Source organism: Lathamus discolor, chromosome 3 (assembly GCF_037157495.1).
Source record: "Lathamus discolor isolate bLatDis1 chromosome 3, bLatDis1.hap1, whole genome shotgun sequence".
NCBI classification, from domain to species: Eukaryota; Metazoa; Chordata; class Aves; order Psittaciformes; family Psittacidae; genus Lathamus; species Lathamus discolor.
The window spans coordinates 25,409,554-25,427,610 of record NC_088886.1 but is presented as its reverse complement, the minus strand read 5'-3'; the positions used below and the strand labels follow the sequence as shown (position 1 = coordinate 25,427,610).

The 18,057-nt window shown below is 46.4% G+C and overlaps 1 protein-coding gene across 1 annotated transcript in view; it reads right to left on the bottom strand.

Moving 5' to 3' along the window:
• LOC136009894 (ral guanine nucleotide dissociation stimulator-like 1) overlaps positions 1–17,388 on the bottom strand; it is a 67,035-nt gene extending 49,647 nt beyond the window's left edge. Inside the window, exons 1-2 of the mRNA XM_065670339.1 lie at positions 17,056–17,388; positions 14,443–14,646 (exon numbers count right to left, since the gene is read on the bottom strand). Of these exons, the coding sequence (XP_065526411.1) occupies positions 14,443–14,646; positions 17,056–17,388 (537 nt within the window). The remainder of the gene's footprint in view (positions 1–14,442; positions 14,647–17,055) is intronic.
• Positions 17,389–18,057: the final 669 nt, after the last annotated feature.

The following is an 18,057-nucleotide window of genomic DNA, read 5'->3' as shown; positions in this document are numbered from 1 at the left end:
AATTAACTATTCGATTAAATAGCTCTCCAAACTTTCCGTTTACAAACATAACTTTCTTTTTCCCTTCTGCCGTGCTCCGTTTTGCTTTGGTTACAGATACATTGCACGCATGCCTTTTCTGGCCCCGCTACACTATGCTTACACCATAGAAATCTGTTGACTATCAGGAAAGGGGATAGAAAGAAAAAGAAAAGAAATTGGAAAGGAAAGGAAAGGAAAGGAACGGAAAGGAAAGGAAAGGAAAGGAAAGGAAAGGAAAGGAAAGGAAAGGAAAGGAAAGGAAAGGAAAGGGAGGAGAGGAATGAGAGGAGAGGAGAGGAATGAGAGGAGAGAAGAGAAGAGAAGAGAAGAGAAGAGAAGAGAAGAGAAGAGAAGAGAAGAGAAGAGAAGAGAAAACAGCATCTCCTCCACCTCTAAAATATCCCACAGTCATATACAACAGTCTGTACACCAGTGACTTGCCTTCTCTTGGCACATCTCTGGTGAGACTCCCCTTTCTCTTCCACAGCATCCTTGAAGGCACATGCATTTCAAGGAGAAATCCAGGAACTGTTTGAAGAAAGCAGAAAGGCAGTTTTGAAATGTGGATGGCAATACATTTGTTTTCAATGTCCATTATATCTCTCTCCCTTTTGTGAAACACAACAATTAGATACGATCATTACACAGACAAGGAGGCTGCTCAGTGATGTTCAATGGATGCAGTGCCAGCCACACACAGCCAGTGGCATGGTTACATACACCCAAGCTCTCTTCCTAGATCCCTTAAATTTCTGCTTTCTCTGACATTAGAGGAAGTGTTGCTATTGCAGTGGCCTAAACCAGTAAGCTAGAAAGCATATCAACTTCTCCCTCTTGACTGCGCTGCATATGTAAGTGCAGTGCTAAGACTTCCTCAATCAGCACAGCTCTACGTTAAGAAAATGGGTGTTAAACACGTTTCTGGAAGTAACCTGTTTTGCTAGGGGAGCCACAAATGCTTTTACCAGCCTAAGTCATCTCCAGTCTTTTCCCCTTTATGTTTTTATTACTCTTGTCTTTCACCTATTGCAAAATATGAGCTTTCCAAAACCCATATTCCTACCCTCCAGACCAGACAAAGTGCCGCATTTTGATAGAAAGAAAGAAAGAAAGAAAGAAAGAAAGAAAGAAAGAAAGAAAGAAAGAAAGAAAGAAAGAAAGAAAGAAAGAAAGAAAGAAAGAAAGAAAGAAAGAAAGAAAGAAAGAAAGAAAGAAAGAAAGAAAGAAAGAAAGAAAGAAAGAAAGAAAGAAAGAAAGAAAGAAAGAAAGAAAGAAAGAAAGAAAGAAAGAAAGAAAGAAAGAAAGAAAGAAAGAAAGAAAGAAAGAAAGAAAGAGAAAGACTTTCTTTCTCATTCAGGTATTTAATGTTCACTTTGAAGATCCCTCAGAACTTGCTATCCCACCAGCTGCTTCCTTTATAACCGGGGGAATTACGGACACAAAGATATGCGTGCATTTGTGTGTGTACTGTTTCCCTAGGGCTGCTGGCCTAGAGCAACCTCACAAAGCTCTGTAACTTTCTAATAGTAAGAAATATATAACAGGATAATGTAGATAGCACAGGTCTACACAGCCCGAGTGTAACTTGAAGCAGCAAAAATGTTCCTGTCCTTTTGAGCACTGTTTTCACTTTGTGAGTCAATATATTTGTTATTATACTACAGGTCGTAAAGAATGGGGCAACTAAAGTCAAGGACATGTCGCTCCCCACGGGAGACAGGGGTTCCCTCCCAGGTAACATCAATCATGAATAAGCACAATGGTTAATCTGGCAGAGGCCAGTGTTTCTGTTACTTTTTTACTCTTCCTGTAGTCACAGCTATTATGTATCTGAGTCAAAAACACAGGGGCTGCTTCCCAGTGTGCCATCAAACACCCTTCACTTCAGATCCCGCTTGGAAACTCAAAACATTCTTCGGAGAATCTTACAATGTAAGAGAGGTAGAACTGCTCTAGAATCCACTGCTGACAACCTAGAATCCACCTAGGTGAACAACAAATATGGTGCCCTTTAAGAAAATCTTCCTTAAATGAGAAACTTACTCATTCTTACTTACTTCCTTCGTACGTCTTCGTTCCTTCCTTACTCATTCTGCCCTATCTGATAAATCATAGAATCCTAGAACGGCTTTGGTTGGAAGGGAGCTTAAATCTTACCCAGTTCCAACCCCCTGCCACGGGCAGAGACACCTTCCACTAGACCAGATTGCTCCAAGCCCCATCAAAGCTGGCCTCGAACACTGCCAGGGATGGGGCATCCACAGCTTCTCTGGGCAACCTGTGCCAGTCCCTCACCACCCTCACAGTGAAGAATTTCTTTGTGAGATTTCATCTAAATCTGCCATCTTGCAGTTTAAAACCACTCCCCCTTCTCCTATCAGTACATGCCCTTGTCAAAGGCGCCTCTCCAGATTTCTTGCAGGTCTCCTTAGGCACTGCAAGCTGCCATAAGGTCTCCCCTGAGCCTTCCCTTCTCCAGGCTGAACAACCTGAACTCTGTTTCCTTACAAGAGTTGCTCCAGCATCATCTTTGTGGCCTTCTCTGGACTTGCTCGAGCAGGTCCGCGTCCCTTTTGTGCTGGGGGCCCCAGAGCTGAACACAGTACCGCAGGTGGGGTATCAGGAGAGCAGAGTAGAGCGGGAGAATCCCCTCCCTCGACCTGCTGGTCACGCTCCTTTTGATACAGCCCAGCACACGGCTGGCTTTCTGGCTGCAGGCACACACTGCCGGCTCATGTGGAGCTTCTTAGCAACCAACCACCCCCCAAGACCCCCACCCCCAAGTCCTGCTCCTCAGAGCTGTTCTCAATCCAGCCTCTGCCCAGCATGTAGTTGTGCTTGGGAGCCTGTATCTCTTCCTGGGATGGATGTTAAACGTCAACACCACAAGAAGCCCCGCGTGCTACAATAGCGGGGTGATTACTGTCTTCCGACCAGAAACATCAAGCCAACGTTATTTGCTTTTTACACCTCATAGCAACCCATCAGCCGTGGGACACACGCTGCGGTGGCCCTACGTTGTGCGACCCCCGCTTCGTGCCTCCCCGCCGGGGCTGTGCCAGGGCGTCGGGGTCCTGTTTGGCTCGTACCCGCCTGAAAGCACGACGGAAGCTGGGGAACCTGCTCCTCCGTGGCATGTTCCGCCGCAGGCCCGCAGGGACCGGAGGCACCTGGACCGCGTCGAGAGCGGACTGAGCCTGTTGACAGCCGCGGCGGTGATACCCGCATCCGTCACCACGGCAACGGAACGCGCCCTCAGACAATTCGCGGCGGGCAGCCGACCAATGGCAGATCGCCTCACATGCCGCCCCGCCCACCGCCTCGCCCCGGGAAGCCTCTGCCTCTGCGCGACTGTGCCGGGCGCGCGTCCCCGGCCCGCGCCGACGGGGACGAGCAGACGGTGTCGTCGGCGCGGTTCCGCCGGGTGGATGTGCACGAGCACGACGAGAAGGATCATAGAATAGCCGGGGCCGGAAAGGACCTTAAGATCACGTGGTTGCAACCCCCCTGCACGGGCAGGGACACCTCCCACTAAACCATGTCACCCACGGGTCTGTCCAGCCTGGCCTTGAACACCGCCAGGGATGGAGCACTCACAGCTGCCTTGGGCAACCCATTCCAGTGCCTCACCACCCTCACAGGAAGGAACTTCCTCCTTATATCCAATCTAAACTTCCCCTGTTCAAGTTCGAACCCGCTACCCCTTGTCCTATCACTACACTCCCTGATGAAGAGTCCCTCCCCAGCATCCTTATAGCCCCCCTTCAGATACTGGAAGGCTGCTATGAGGTCTCCACGCAGCCTTCTCTTCTCCAGCCTGAACAGGCCCCACTTTCTCAGCATATGGCAGGTGCTCCAGTCCCCTGATCATGCTCACGGCCCTCCTCTGCACTTGTTCCAACAGTTCCATGTCCTTCTCGTGTTCAGGACACCAGAACTCTACACACACCTCACGAGAGCAGAGTAGAGGGGCAGGATCACTTCCTTCGACCTGCTGGTCACGCTCCTTTTGATGCAGCCCAGCATACGGTTGGCTTTCTGGGCTGCGAGCGCACACTGCAGCCAGCTCGTGCTCAGTTTCTCATCAACCAACACCCCCAAATCCTTCTCTGCAGGGCTGCTCTGAATCTCTTCTCTGCCCAACCTGTAGGTGTCCCGGGATTGCCCCAGCCCAGGTGTAGGACCTTGCACTTGGCTTGGTTGAACCTCCTAAGGTTGGCATCAGCCCACCTCACAAGCACGTCAAGGTCCCTCTGGATGGCACTCCTTCCCTCCAGCGTATCAACCGAACAAAACAGCTTGCTGTCGTCGGCAAACTTATGATTGATTTCGTCAGGTCCCATGCACTTGTTCAGGTTCAGGTTCTTAAGACGCTTTCAAACCTGCTCCTCTCCTACAGTGGGCCTAAGGTCTTCATTCTCACAGTCCCTGCATCTGCCTTGCCAGACTTGGGTAGTGTGGCCAGAGCATCTGGAAGTGAAGCCTGAGGGAAAGAACTTATTAAGAATCACAGAATCCCAAGGGTTGGAAGGGACCTCAAAAGATCATCTAGTCCAACCCCCCTGCAAGAGCAGGGTAACCTACAGTACATCACACAGGAACTTGTCCAGGCGGGCCTTGAATATCTCCAGTGTAGGAGACTCCACAACCCCCCTGGGCAACCTGTTCCAGTGCTCTGTCACTCTTACAGTAAAGAAGTTCTTCCTGATGTTAACGTGGAGCTTCCTATGCCCCAGTTTACACCCATTGCCCCTTGTCCTATCACTGGATATCACTGAAAAAAGCCTAGCTCCATCATCCTGACACCCACCCTTTACATATTTGGAAACACTGATGAGGTCACCCCTCAGTCTCCTCTTCTCCAAGCTAAAGAGACCCAGCTCCCTCAGCCTCTCCTCATAAGGGAGGTGTTCCACTCCCTTAATCATCTTTGTGGCTCTGCGCTGGACTCCTTCAAGCAATTCCCTGCCCTTCTTGAACAGAGGGGCCCAGAACTGGACGCAATATTCCAGATGCGGCCTCACCAAGGCTGAGTAGAGGGGGAGGAGAACCTCTCTTGACCTACTAACCACACCCTTTCTAATGCACCCTAAGATGCCATTTGCCTTCTTGGCCACAAGAGCACATTGCTGGCTCATGGTCATCCTCCTATCCACCAGGACCCCCAGGTCCCTTTCCCCTTCGCTACTTTCCAGCAGGTCAACCCCCAACCTGTACTGGTACATGGGGTTGTTCTTCCCCAGATGCAAGACTCTACACTTGCCCTTGTTGAATTTCATCAAGTTTCTCCCCGCCCAACTCTCCAGCCTGTCCAGCTCTCGCTGAATGGCAAAACAGCCTTCTGGTGTGTCAGCCACTCCTCCCAGTTTTGTGTCATCAGCGAACTTGCTGAGGGTGCACTCAGTTCCCTCATCCAGGTCTTTGATGAAAATATTAAACAGCACTGGTCCCAGCACCGACCCCTGAGGGACTCCACTAGTCACAGACCTCCAGCTAGATTCTGCGCCATTGACCACAACTCTCTGCCTTCTTCCTTTCAACCAGTTCTTGATCCACTTCACTACTTGATCGTCAAGCCCACACTTCCTTAGCTTATCTATGAGGATGCTGTGAGAGACAGTATCAAATGCCTTACTGAAATCAAGAAAAACCACATCTACCGCTCTACCATCATCCCTCCACCTAGTCACTTCCTCATAGAAGGCTGTAAGGTTGGTCAAACATGACTTCCCCCTCATAAAACCATGTAGGCTGTTCTTAATGACCCCCTCATCCTTGATATGCCTAGAGATGGAGTCAAGAATAAGTTGTTCCATCACCTTTCCAGGGATGGAGGTAAGGCTGACCGGTCTATAATGACCCGGGTCCTCCTTCTTGCCCTTCTTATAGACTGGTGTGACATTTGCCATCCGCCAATCCTCAGGCACCTCTCCCGTTTCCCACGACTTACCAAAGATGATGGAGAGTGGCCTAGCAATGACCTCCGCCAGCTCCCTCAGCACCCGTGGGTGCATTCCATCCGGACCCATCGATTTACAGATGTCCAGAAACTCAGCCTTCCCAAATCCAGGGTAGCCAGTTCTGCCGATAGCTTCCGGAGAGGGCCCACATTGTCCCTAGTCTGTCTTTTATTTGCTACGTACCTATAGAATCCCTTCTTGTTATCTTTCACATCTCTTGCCAAATTTCATTCTAACTGGCCCTTAGCTTTCCTCACCTGGTCCCTAGCTTCCCGGACAACATCCCTGTATACCTCCCAGGCTGCCTGTCCTTCCTTCCGCCTTTCATAAGCCTCTTTTTGTCCCTCTAAGTTTCCCCAGCAGCTTGTTATTCCACCCATGGAGGTCTCCTGACCCGATGATCCCAAAGAGGCCAAAGTCCGCTGTCTTGGAAGTCCTGGGCAGTGAGCACACTGCGTGCCCTTTCTCACTGTCCTGATGATCTCAAACTTGACCGCCTCATGATCGCTACAGCCAAGGCAGCCCTGGTGCACCACATTCCCTGTTGGTGAGCACGAGGTCAAGCATGGCACCTCTCCTTGTCAGCTCCTCTATTACTTGCAGGAAGAAGTTGCCTTCCACACAACAGAGGAACCTCCTGGATTGCTTGCGCTGGGCCGTACTGTCCCTCCAAAAGATATCAGGACGGTTGAAATCCCCCATGAGGACAAGGGCCTGCCAGCGTGAGGCTGTTCCTATCTGTCTACAGAGCGCTTCATTCACAGAGTCCTCCTGATCAGGCGGTCTGTAACAGATCCCCACAGTAATGTCCCCCATTGCTGTTCTCCCTTTGACCCTGACCCGCAAACTCCGTTGACTGATCACCTGACCCCACACAGAGTTCCATACTCTCCAGCCTATCACTGACATAAACAGCAACTCCCCTGCCCCATCTGCTGGGCCTGTCTTTCCTAAAAAGCCTGTAATCTTCCATTCCAACACTCCAGCCATAGCAGCCAATCCACCATGTTTCTGTGATACCAATTATAACATATCCCCGTCGATGTGCACACCTCTCTTAAGAAGTTCGTGGATGACGAGGAGGGAGGCGACGGGCAAGGCGGGCCTGACAAGAGCGAGGGGGACTCACTCCTCAAACTCTTCTTTTTGAAAGTCAACAGAAGCCTAAGCTAAGAAAACATGCAGTAAACACAGAGAACTCCGAAGGCAACGATGATCTAAGATAAAGAGGCAACTCTGTCACACCTCCACACAAAAAACCGCAGAGCTGAGAAACAGCACCAGGCAATCTTGTTTATATAATGCAAGGAAGAGCAAAAAGAATCGCTTACAGGAGGAGAGAGAGGGTCAGGTTACTCACTCCTCACTACTCTCTTGTCAGACAACTAAGAGAGGCAAGGCATCATATTTCTGGAAACACAGACATTTCACTGGAATTCCACCTTTTCTGGATTTTATTCTTCTCTTACAGCCACAAACTTTCTGACTGACTGAAAGCAGTAAGAACTGTGGAAAGCAAGCTACTGAACACGAGAAGCTAAGCTGGCTCCTGATAACTAAGGAAAAAGAAAAGAAGAAAAGCAGAGTCATGCATGGCAGGGTTTTTTTTTTTTTTGAGCTCGCAGACCTTTTGCGGGTGTTCTGAGCCTACTCATAACTCTAAGGTCCAAACTCTGCGTATTTGTAAAGTTACAAAATTACAGTTCCTTTCTTTAAGCTGTGTATTACTGAATGCAGTTTTAAAGAAAAGGACAATAATAATAAAAAGCCCCAACGACATTTTAGATTATAGGTAATTAAACCTGATCCCTGACGAAAAATACCTTTCTTTTTTTGACCACCCTAGAGGCCCAAAACTGACAGGAACGATGCATAAGTGAACAGAAGAAAATGCCCTTTGCAGAACGGATCCTTAGAAGGCACGATTTCGAACACAGCTGAAATGATCTTGGGTCAGTAACAACTATTATGTCACTGCAACAAGTGGGAGAAGTAACTGCTGGCTTGGACCTCGAATTTGGAAACAGCGGGATAGGTTTATAGCTCCCCCAAGTCTCTCAAATGAGGCTGTGCCATAAGTGTCCTCAAGCCCTAGTATAGGACTTGCTACATGAGCACGAGGTGGAACACTAATTAACGAAGAAAGGAAAAAAAATCCAAACCAAAACCTTCCACCAGGCATTTGCCTTCTCAAAATAATAACAATCTTAGAAAAATAATCAGCTGTGCTGACTCTATCAATGAAAACTGCATCAGAGAAACTCATCAGACGTTGTGCTACCGCAGAAATAAGACCACAGCCTCCTCTGATATTGAATCCTGAATACAGCTCGCAGGGCAAAACTACACTTACGTGTGGACAGCTGCTTCCCTTTCACAGGAGCTGCCATTGTCAAGTTGTTCAAGGGTTTCAATATCCAGGCATCCCTAGTTGAAAAAAACAGACAGCAGAGGGTCTTCATGGTGCGGTCTGTTGCAAAAAGCTCTAGGCATGTTTGGACAGTGAGTTTTAAAATGAAGTCGCAGCCTCGGGTGGGACATTTGTTTGCATTCCTGAGGCACCTCAGTAAGAGAGAAGTAAGAATGGAAACTACTAAAAATCAAAATTACGTTGACCATGTTGAGGAATGTACGTAAATATGCTTTCTGGGAATCTGAAGTGGATATATGAATGTACTTTCAGACAGAATTAGTTGTCTTAAGACTACTTGTTGTATGCCATCCTGTTCAAAGCCACCTTTGAATGACTGATTCACATTATTTGAGCTCTTTGCAAGCTCTCACTGGTTACGGAAAGAAAATATCCCCAGATACACATCAATTAACACATAAGAACCACAAATGAGCAGTCTGGCAACCCACCAGTGCAGAGCAAGAAAAACTGCACTGTTAGGGGAACGATACTGAAAATAGCCGCTTGGGGCAAAGCGTCCTTGCAAAAGATGCAAATTTTATTCATTCAGAATTTTTCATTTTAAAAAGTATCTTAATGAAAGTAAGTAAAATAAATCACACATGAAAGAGTACTGGCTGAAAGTCACTGCCTATATGCATACAGCTCTTGGATTCTCTTTGGCAATCAACATGCTTAGGCAGCAAGAGATCTCATGACACACTGTCGCTTGGCAAGTCAGCTCCTCTCTAAAGTTATTAGAATCCACGCAAACTTGATGTCCTTTTCTATTTTATTCTTCAAAGATACGTATGTCAAAAATTTAGAATCCAAAGCTGAAGGCATACAAAGAATTACCCACTCAGAAGAAGGAATTCCTCAACATTTTTCTATTCTTTCATATATGCCATTTTTATTGCTCCTCATGTTCTGCGTCTGAATTGGTATGGACTGACAGGTAAAGCTCACCATAGTAAACCTCGCTGTACAGTCTGCTCACCAGGATGGCTGCTCTTTCCTCATCTGACTTCCTCCCTGACTGGGAAGTTGCTACACTTGAGAAACCACAGCTATTCCCACAATCACAGCAGGCCTGGCAGCTAGGCATTTCAACACTGCTATGAACTGAGCCACAAAACATTCATTTAAAGCAAGGAGTACTATACTGCTTTTCAAATACAAAAGAAGAGCACAGATAACTTATCTATGCCTTGGTTCCTTATCTGCCTAGTGGGGAGAGCCAAGGTCAAAGCCTGTGAGTTCTTATGCTGCTCTTCTATACTAACGAACACTAAGCAGTTCTTGTCTGTCCTTAAAAAATTATGACTGCATGTGCATGTGAAGTAACGGAAGGGTATTCTCAAATTTTGCTTATGGCTGTACAATCCTTGTTTCAAATCAGCAGTCCCCGAAAAGCAGAATTCGGTCTGGAAGTAGCAGTATCCAGCAAAACATAAGCATCTATTCTAGATTCCTATAGGATCTGCAGCCCATGCATTCTGGCCTTTTTTTGGGGGGGAACAACATTAATTGTCTTGTGTCAGTCCCAGTTTGGTTTCTTAACAATCAGACACAGCACACTCTCTACCTGGCGACTACGCTTTAATGAGACTTGGGATGTGGGCAACGTGCCTTTACGCGCTTCATGTTTATGCGCAAATTGTGGAATTTGCAGTATTAGTGACATCTGTCCAACGGGTTAGTAAGTTCATGCGCACTAAATGTAATGGAAGGAATTCCTGACAACATCCGCCTATCACGTAAACAATGGCTTACTTTTCATTATACTGGCTCTTACCTGTCAAGGAGAAGCTCTAGCACTGCCTTAGAGGAAGCAAAAGCCCCGTATGTTAATAGAAACATATCGATGTAAGTAAAATCATTATCCTCAAAAGACGTTATAAGGTTTTCTACCAGCTTCTCAAGAGTTCCACTTGTTATCTTCCTGGTGTTGCTGACAGTACGTTCTTTTATCTGGTCTTCTTCATCCTACAAAGTGGAAAGAAAAACAAAGCACAACAATCAGACGCAAGTCAGATCCCTGTCCAGGCTTTCACAATGAAACACAGATTAAATTCCATCTTTTCACAGGAATAAGTACATCTTTGACTACCAAATTATTTTGGCTCTCCAAACACCAAATGCTCTATCAAATAACGGAGACTTTTGGTAAGTTTAAGATACTTCTCAGGCATGTTCCACGTAAGATTGTATAGCCTGACTGCTATCAAGTTATCTTACGATCCTACCGTGTATTAGTATCTAAAAGAATATCCATTATCCCACAAAGAATAATATTACTGGAGAGAACAACAGCGGTAATCCAGTGTCTCACTTAACTTCTGAATACACATGACAACTGACCACAACTGCGGCATCGGCACTTGTGATTCCCTTGCTGAAAGTACCAACTTTGGCTCACCACACAGAACGTAAGGTCATGAACACATCCGGATGCGAAACATTTCATCGTACTTTTGCAAGGAGTTTATCAAAGTCATCTTGCAGACGTGCCATTATAACATTTCCATTTTCTCTCACGGTTTCCAGGAGGTACAATATTTGTCAACAAATCTAGGGTTTGGTGTTGGGGGGTGTGTGCATTTTCAACAGCAGTTGGTTTTAAGGCTTACATCCTGCTTTAAGTCTGAAGCAGCTAGAAACATTCCCTTCAATTCTACCACTATTTAGAGGGCGGTTCCGAAGATGACTTTTGTGAGTAGTTTGAATACTTATTTGTTAAGTAGGTGTGATAAAAAAGCTTTAAAAATGGGATTATAAATGAAAACATCAACAAGAGCAGCCTAACAGAAAATTCCTCTCTACCTTTTGAGTTGGCTGTCTCTGGGAAGGAACTTTCAGACCACTGATGTAGGAAAGGCTGAACTCTACAGAGGCAGCATGGGGGAGGTGTGCAGTTCCCCTCCCACTGTTGCTGTTTAGCGACCGATGTACTACATCGTCAGCTTGAGGAAAATGTGCCGTGACGCATCTGCGCTTTTGCCTTGATACAAATACGTGGCACGAATAACACAGATCTGTGTTCCACAGCCCCGTGGGCCAAAGGTACAAACGCTACCTGGTGACATTCAGTGGGATTACAAATTAGAAACTCTTCCATCTCCTAAATTAACGATACATCCTAGCAAGAGGGAGCAGAGACTCAAGATTAAAAAGCCAAAGAAGGCAGTTCAAATTCTGAACAGTACAAAAGAAGGCTGCTGCCCAAATAGAAACATACAGAATTGCAGCCACTACTTCATAAATACCACTCAAAACTATTGCTTTTACCAAAAAACCCCACTGGTTTCCACTTTGTTTCCAATGCAAATATTATCTGTTGAGATTCTGAAAGCAAGAATTGTGGAATGAAACCAATGTAATAGTTTTTCATTAGGCAGACTGGAATAAAGTACTGAAAGAAAACAACTGGGATGAAGAAGAAGTAAATGAGATACCAAACATTCTTCAGGCTTAGTCATTTAAAACATTACCTCTTTACTAAAGACTTGTTTTATTCCGGAATTCCGCAAATGTAGTCTCAAGATAGTGAAACTCGTCTCTCTGCAACACAGTTTCGACTGATTTTGACAGATCTTCAAAAGCTTTTCGCTTTCCTGGAAACTTACAGCTTTTCCAGATGGGGAGTTTTCCACTCTAGCTGTTTTTATTAACTTCAGGGACAGACACCCTGTGCTGGAATAGAACTGCCTAAAGTGCAGTAACTTATAATCTAACTCAAAATAAGGAACTCTAACCAAGAATGACTGTTTCATTTCACTGATTGCCTGACTGTGAAAATGCAAATAACCTTAAACCTTCTGAACGTAGGAATGAGATTTTTTCGTCATTTTACCCTTATTATTTGGATATTGCTTCCCTACACACACAGGCTCTCTAGCACAGGCCTTCACATTTCCTCATTCTGCATGCTGCTGAAAAATCAGAATTCTGCATGTTGACTGCACCAATCTCAGAAGCCAGAACGGCTTCATGACGTTTCCTATCATCTGACAACTAGGGGTATTCCCGGATTTCCAAACCTCCACCCTTTTCCTTTCCCTTCTTACGGAATAAATAACCTCTCACGGCAGCAACCCAGAGCTTCCAGGACCAGTGGTGCCCCCCACAGAAAACAGATTTCAATTCTACTCTGACCTGATTAAAAACATGGGAAGCAGAGGTTCTAAGCACTATCTCTATGCAGGACAGGAAATGCGTGTATTTCGTGACTTTGGTTTCAGCACTGCTGTACTACTCCATGTCATGGAACTCTGCAAGAAACTGGTATGATAAAAACCTCAGGGCAGATATATAACAGTTTAAAATACCAACCTGGATACTACATCAAGCCGAGTTCTTATATTCTTGTCTCTGACACCAAAGAAAATACACAAACATAACTAAATAATAATGGAAGTTATAGCTACTTCCTGAAGATCGGGCTTATACTGCCACAGCGGCAATTATTCCAGGGAAGTGAGGACATTTTACATCAGCTGGGGCCTTGGCCTGACACAGCTGAAGGCGCTCAGCAGCATGCCACATTCAGCACGTATGCTTTTAAGCTTATTTTACTCACCGCTGAAGCCGTCTGTGCGTGCTTTAAAATACACCTTTGAAAAGCAGTACGGAGCTGTAACTCTTGCAGGAATGCAGACCCGTAATTTCTCATCCGGCTTAGAAAGCAATACAAAACGAAAACACCCAAACCCGTATTCCTTCGAGTTTTGGGGAACGTTCTGCTAACTTCTGAGATCCCTTCATTAGTCAAAATACCATGACTATTTGTCTGGGAGACCTGAGAACTGCTCCCAGCAGGAGAAAATAACCCGTGGCACAGCTTGAAATAACTGTTAGATGTTCGGCTTCTCAGGCTCTAAGCTAAGATTCTTTTTCTGGACTAAGAATAAACTGATCCATGGACACAACTGGTGAAATACTGTTTACCCATGAAGAAAAGAGGAGTCAACACAAGCAGATGTTCCAGATGTCCAGGCAGACAACTTCAGTGTTTTGCTGGTTTTTAAATAGCGAGAGCAGCCAGTGCTGAAAGTCAGCATCCTAACAACGCACGTGAAATTCAGCTCCCTGGAGCAGGCTCCCACGTCCATGAGCAGCCTTCAAAAGGCCGCTGCGCCAGCTTTACTTCCCCAAAGAGACGGTGTTTCTTCCATTGGCCCTTTAGCTACCTACACTCTCAAAAACTTCATACCCTCACTTGAATTTAAGATTCTTACACAGTCACGCTATGAAACAGCACACCATAACACTGTAGAAAAGATACAACAGCTCAGCTGAACTACCAAATACAAAAATTCGACAGCTTTTGTAAAGCAGTACCATTACAGTACTAGGGAAAGTCTTTCCCTCTTCAGTGGCTGCAATTTTTTGTAACGTTAAAATTCTTACGCTGAAAAGAAGAAAATAGGAGGGAGGGGGGAAGCGTTGGAATGATGTCTGATTGCTGTTTCTGTAGAAATGGTCTCTGCCACCCAGGGTTGAGTATCGACATGCAAGCAAGTAACGCGATAAACACAGAAAAAGACCCCAATGTGGAAGCCGGGAAACGGTTCGCCTCTGCTTTTAAGATGGGCCAGAGGAAGCACACCCGTATGTGCTGCGCTGAAGAGAGGCCCGAGTCTGCTGGGACAGCCTGTGTTCATTGCGCTGTCCCACCCATTAGTGTTTGCGTAAGAGCTCCCTGGCAATGGGGAATCCCTCCCATCTGCTCTGCAGTAACTGGATGGGCCAGTTCCTCTCCGGTTGCCACGACCTTTAACCACCAGACCTTCCACGCAAACACTACTGCTGCACCAGTGATGGAGGGGATCTGCAGATCACGCCTTTCCCCGTCAGCAGCAGTTTGCATCGTCTTAAGCCGCACGGAGTTTCCCGGACTTTCCCACAGCTCTGTAAATTGTTGCGAGATGAGCCTCGGAGCTTAGACACAGTTCTGGATCTTACAGATGAACCCAAGGTAACTGCGTTGGCCTTCCCACCAGGTATGCTTGGTCTCTCTCTCGAGATCCCTTAACCCGAATAAACGCAGAGAGCCGCGAGTGGTACCTGAGAGGAGCGAAGCGGCTCCGCGGTGGAGACGGCAGGCACCAAGCGGCCGGGGGTCGGCAGCACGGTCACCCCTCGGGGCGGGGGGCTGAGGCCGCGCACCCGCCCAGGCCCGTCCTGGCCCAACCCACAGCCCGCCCCGGGCAGGCTGGCCTCGCCTCTCCGCTGGCTGGGAGGCTGCGCGGGCCTGCGGCGGGGCCGCGCCTGGGCCGCGCGGGGCCGGAGCCCAGCCCGAGGGTGGCATCGCCCGCCGCCGCCTCACCGCGCGTCTGCCCCTCGCCAGAGGAAGGGGCCGGAGCCCGCCTGGCCGGCGGCAGGCCTGTTGGAAAGAGCAGAATTTTGTATGATAAAACAATTGCATAAAATAGTAAAAATTATTATGTTTGAGAAATTTATAAATTAATAGTGAGGTTTTGTGTATTAGAAAATGCTGTGACTTCGTGGTTTTGTATCACGGCGGTTCTAATGTTGCAATATATCACAGCTGTCTTGTACCCAATGCTACAAAAACATAGCGTAACCAAATATGGTAAAAGGAGTGTAAAAGGATTTAGAAAAGTATGTACTGGAGACTATACCCAAGTGGAACCTGTGTATACGATAGCTGGAAGAGCATACCAGAAAGAAGATAAGAGGGTGCTAACGTTTGGAATATACTCAAGTGGGGGAAAGGTGAAAAGGACAACCTGAGGAAGACTTCTTACTTCATCTGAGGAAGACTCTTACTTCATCGGAACGACCAGCAGACGACCACCAGAGGGGGCCGCGCAAGCGCAGAAGAGGCTGATGTTGTAATAGATGGATATGGCAATCCCTAATGCATATGTATTAGTTAAATGTTGTAACCTATGATGAATATGTATTAACTGTGAAACTTTTAGGATATAAATTGTGGACGGGATGTGACGAGGTTGAAGCCAGATTTGGGCGAGTGCCCCTGGTTTCCCAGCGCTGCAATAAAGCGCCTCATATAACCATTCCGGTGGTTATGTGTTTAATCTTACGCTAACAGGCCGGGCGTTTTGTGTTAGCTGGGGCCTTGGCCTGACGCAGCTGAAGGCGCTCAGCAGCACGGCACGTTCAGTGCGTGTGCGTTTAAGCTCATTTGACTCACCGCTGAAACGGCTGTGTGTGCTTTAAAGTGCGCCCTGCAGAAACAGGGCAGAGCTGTAACTCTTGCAGAAATGCAGACCATTACTTTCTCATCCGGCGGAGAAAGCAATTGTGAGATACTGATGCAGAGTCCGCGTATCAATACGAACTCACTCCTCTAAGCAAGCTAACAAGGTTTTGTTGAAGGACAAAGTCAATAAAGCAAAAGCAACAGCGCTGGGCGCATGACCGTAGCCAGAGGCGCAAGGGATTAGTATTTGTTGCAGGTTTCTGTACTTTCACTATTGCATCAGTTACATACGTACTCATAATTCCTGCATATAGGCGGGGAATATTAGAACTAGCTCCAAGAACTTCTTATCGTAAGTCTCCTCCTCTTGGCGTCTGCGCAGTGCTCTGCGGTGATTGTGGGCGGGGGTCTTGAGGATGAAGTAAGCAGTCTTCCTCTTGTGAGTAGGGGTCTTCAAGATGAAGTAAGCAGTCTTCCTCACAGTGTACTTTTCACCTTTGGCACAGTTGGACGCCCCAGTAATCACACAACTAGCTGAAACCACGATTCTATCGATACCTAGCAAAGATTTAAAACAGTGTGACCTTCCTGCAAAATCTAATGCAGGATGGGCAGACAAGGAGTATCCCGAGCTAGCAGATGTTTGGGAGGCTCTGTCTCTAAACTCACCGATAAGTAGCAGGATGGTGGGAAATAACTCATTCATGTTTAGTGGGGCCACTAAATCCTGTTATCTCACCACAGACTTACAACACAAACATTGTTCTTTGAAGATACTTTAGAAGACTAGTGTGAAACAATTAACTCATGTTTAGTGGGGCCACTACATTCCACAGACTTACAACATAAACATTCTAAGTGACTCGGTTTTGAGAGTCTGACCCTTTTTACCTTGTTGTCTAATCTTGTGTCTTCAGCGAGCTTTGTTTCTGTTATTGTAAACTCGTACAGTTATATCCACATAACCACACCTGTGACTTGCGAAAGCCAATGCATTTATGTGTTTCTCACACGATACAAAACTAAAACACCCGAACCTGGATTCCTTCAAGTTTTGGGGAACTTGCTGCTAACTTCTGAGATCCCTTCGTTAGTCAAAATACCATGACTATTTGTTTGGGAGACCTGAGAACCGTTCCCAACAGGAGAAAATAACCCGTGGCACAGCTTGAAATAACTGTTAGATGTTCGGCTTCTCAGGCCGTGTGCTGAGATCCTTATTTCTGGACTCAGAATTGTGAGAAACGTGCTCACTTCTAAAAAAATTTATTAGGTTTATTAGTTCCCAATCAATAGCGGTAGGTTTCCAGCTATATCCTGCCTTGTCTACTCCTGCCTTTTCGTTACTAACACTGGTTCCGAACGTGTCCCTTCCTGAAATACAACCAATGTTTTCTTTTCTAGGCCCTCAAATCGGCCTAGTCCAAACCACCTGTGCAAAGACGTGTGTTCCCCTTCGTTGATGATTATTTAGTCCTTTTAAGAGTTACTTTCAGTGGGTCATCAGGTGACGTTCTAGTCCGTGTAACAGGTTCTTCTACTGGTCCTTTCACTGGAGAAGCATGGGTCCACCCTTTTTCTTCCGTTCGGATGGCAGTCTCGGTGGTGAGTAGTACCTGAAACGGACCTTCCCAGTCAGGGGTTAGCGAATGATCTTTCCAAGCTTTTATCAATACCCAATCTCCCGGTTTAACCTTATGAATTTTACAGTCTAAAGGGCTGGTCTGAGGTAGGAGTCCCTTTTCTCGTAATTCCGTAAGTGTCTTGGCAATGGTGGTCACAGATTTACGGACATACTGATCTCCTTCCTCAGGGCTTACCATATTCCTGTCCTGGTTCTGCTAGGGTAACCCAAACATCATTTCAGAAGGAGAGATACCCATATCTTTTCGTGGTTTAGTTCGAATGCGCATTAATGCCAATGGTAAACACTTAATCCAGGACATTTGGGTTTCGATCACTAGTTTTGATAATGTTTGTTTTCGAGTTTGGTTCATTCTCTCCACTCTTCCTGAACTCTTGGGGTGCCAGGGAGTATGTAATTCCCATTCTACCCCCAAACTTCGGGACAATTATATATTACCGTCTGGTAATTTCCGTTTTCCTTCCACATCCCTTTTTGCCCAGTTTTAATCAGCTCCTTTTCTTCAATTTCTGTAAACTTGGGATTTGCGAGCTCACACTTTCTCGGAGTATAATCCGCATTGCTAAATGTGGATTCATGGCTGCTTCCCTGGCCATTTGGTCAGCGATGTTGTTCCCTCTGATTTCTCTTGAAATGCCCTTTTGATGGCCTTTTCTATGTGCTATTGCTGTCTCCAAGGGAAGTCTTAACGCTTCCAGAATCTCCTTCATCAATTGTTCAGGGACTAGTTCCTTTCCTTTTGCATTAATCACACCTCTTTCCTCCCAGATTTTTCCAAAAGTGTGTACTGCCCCAAATGCATACTTTGAGTCTGTGTATATAGTTCCTTCTTTGTCTTTTAGATATA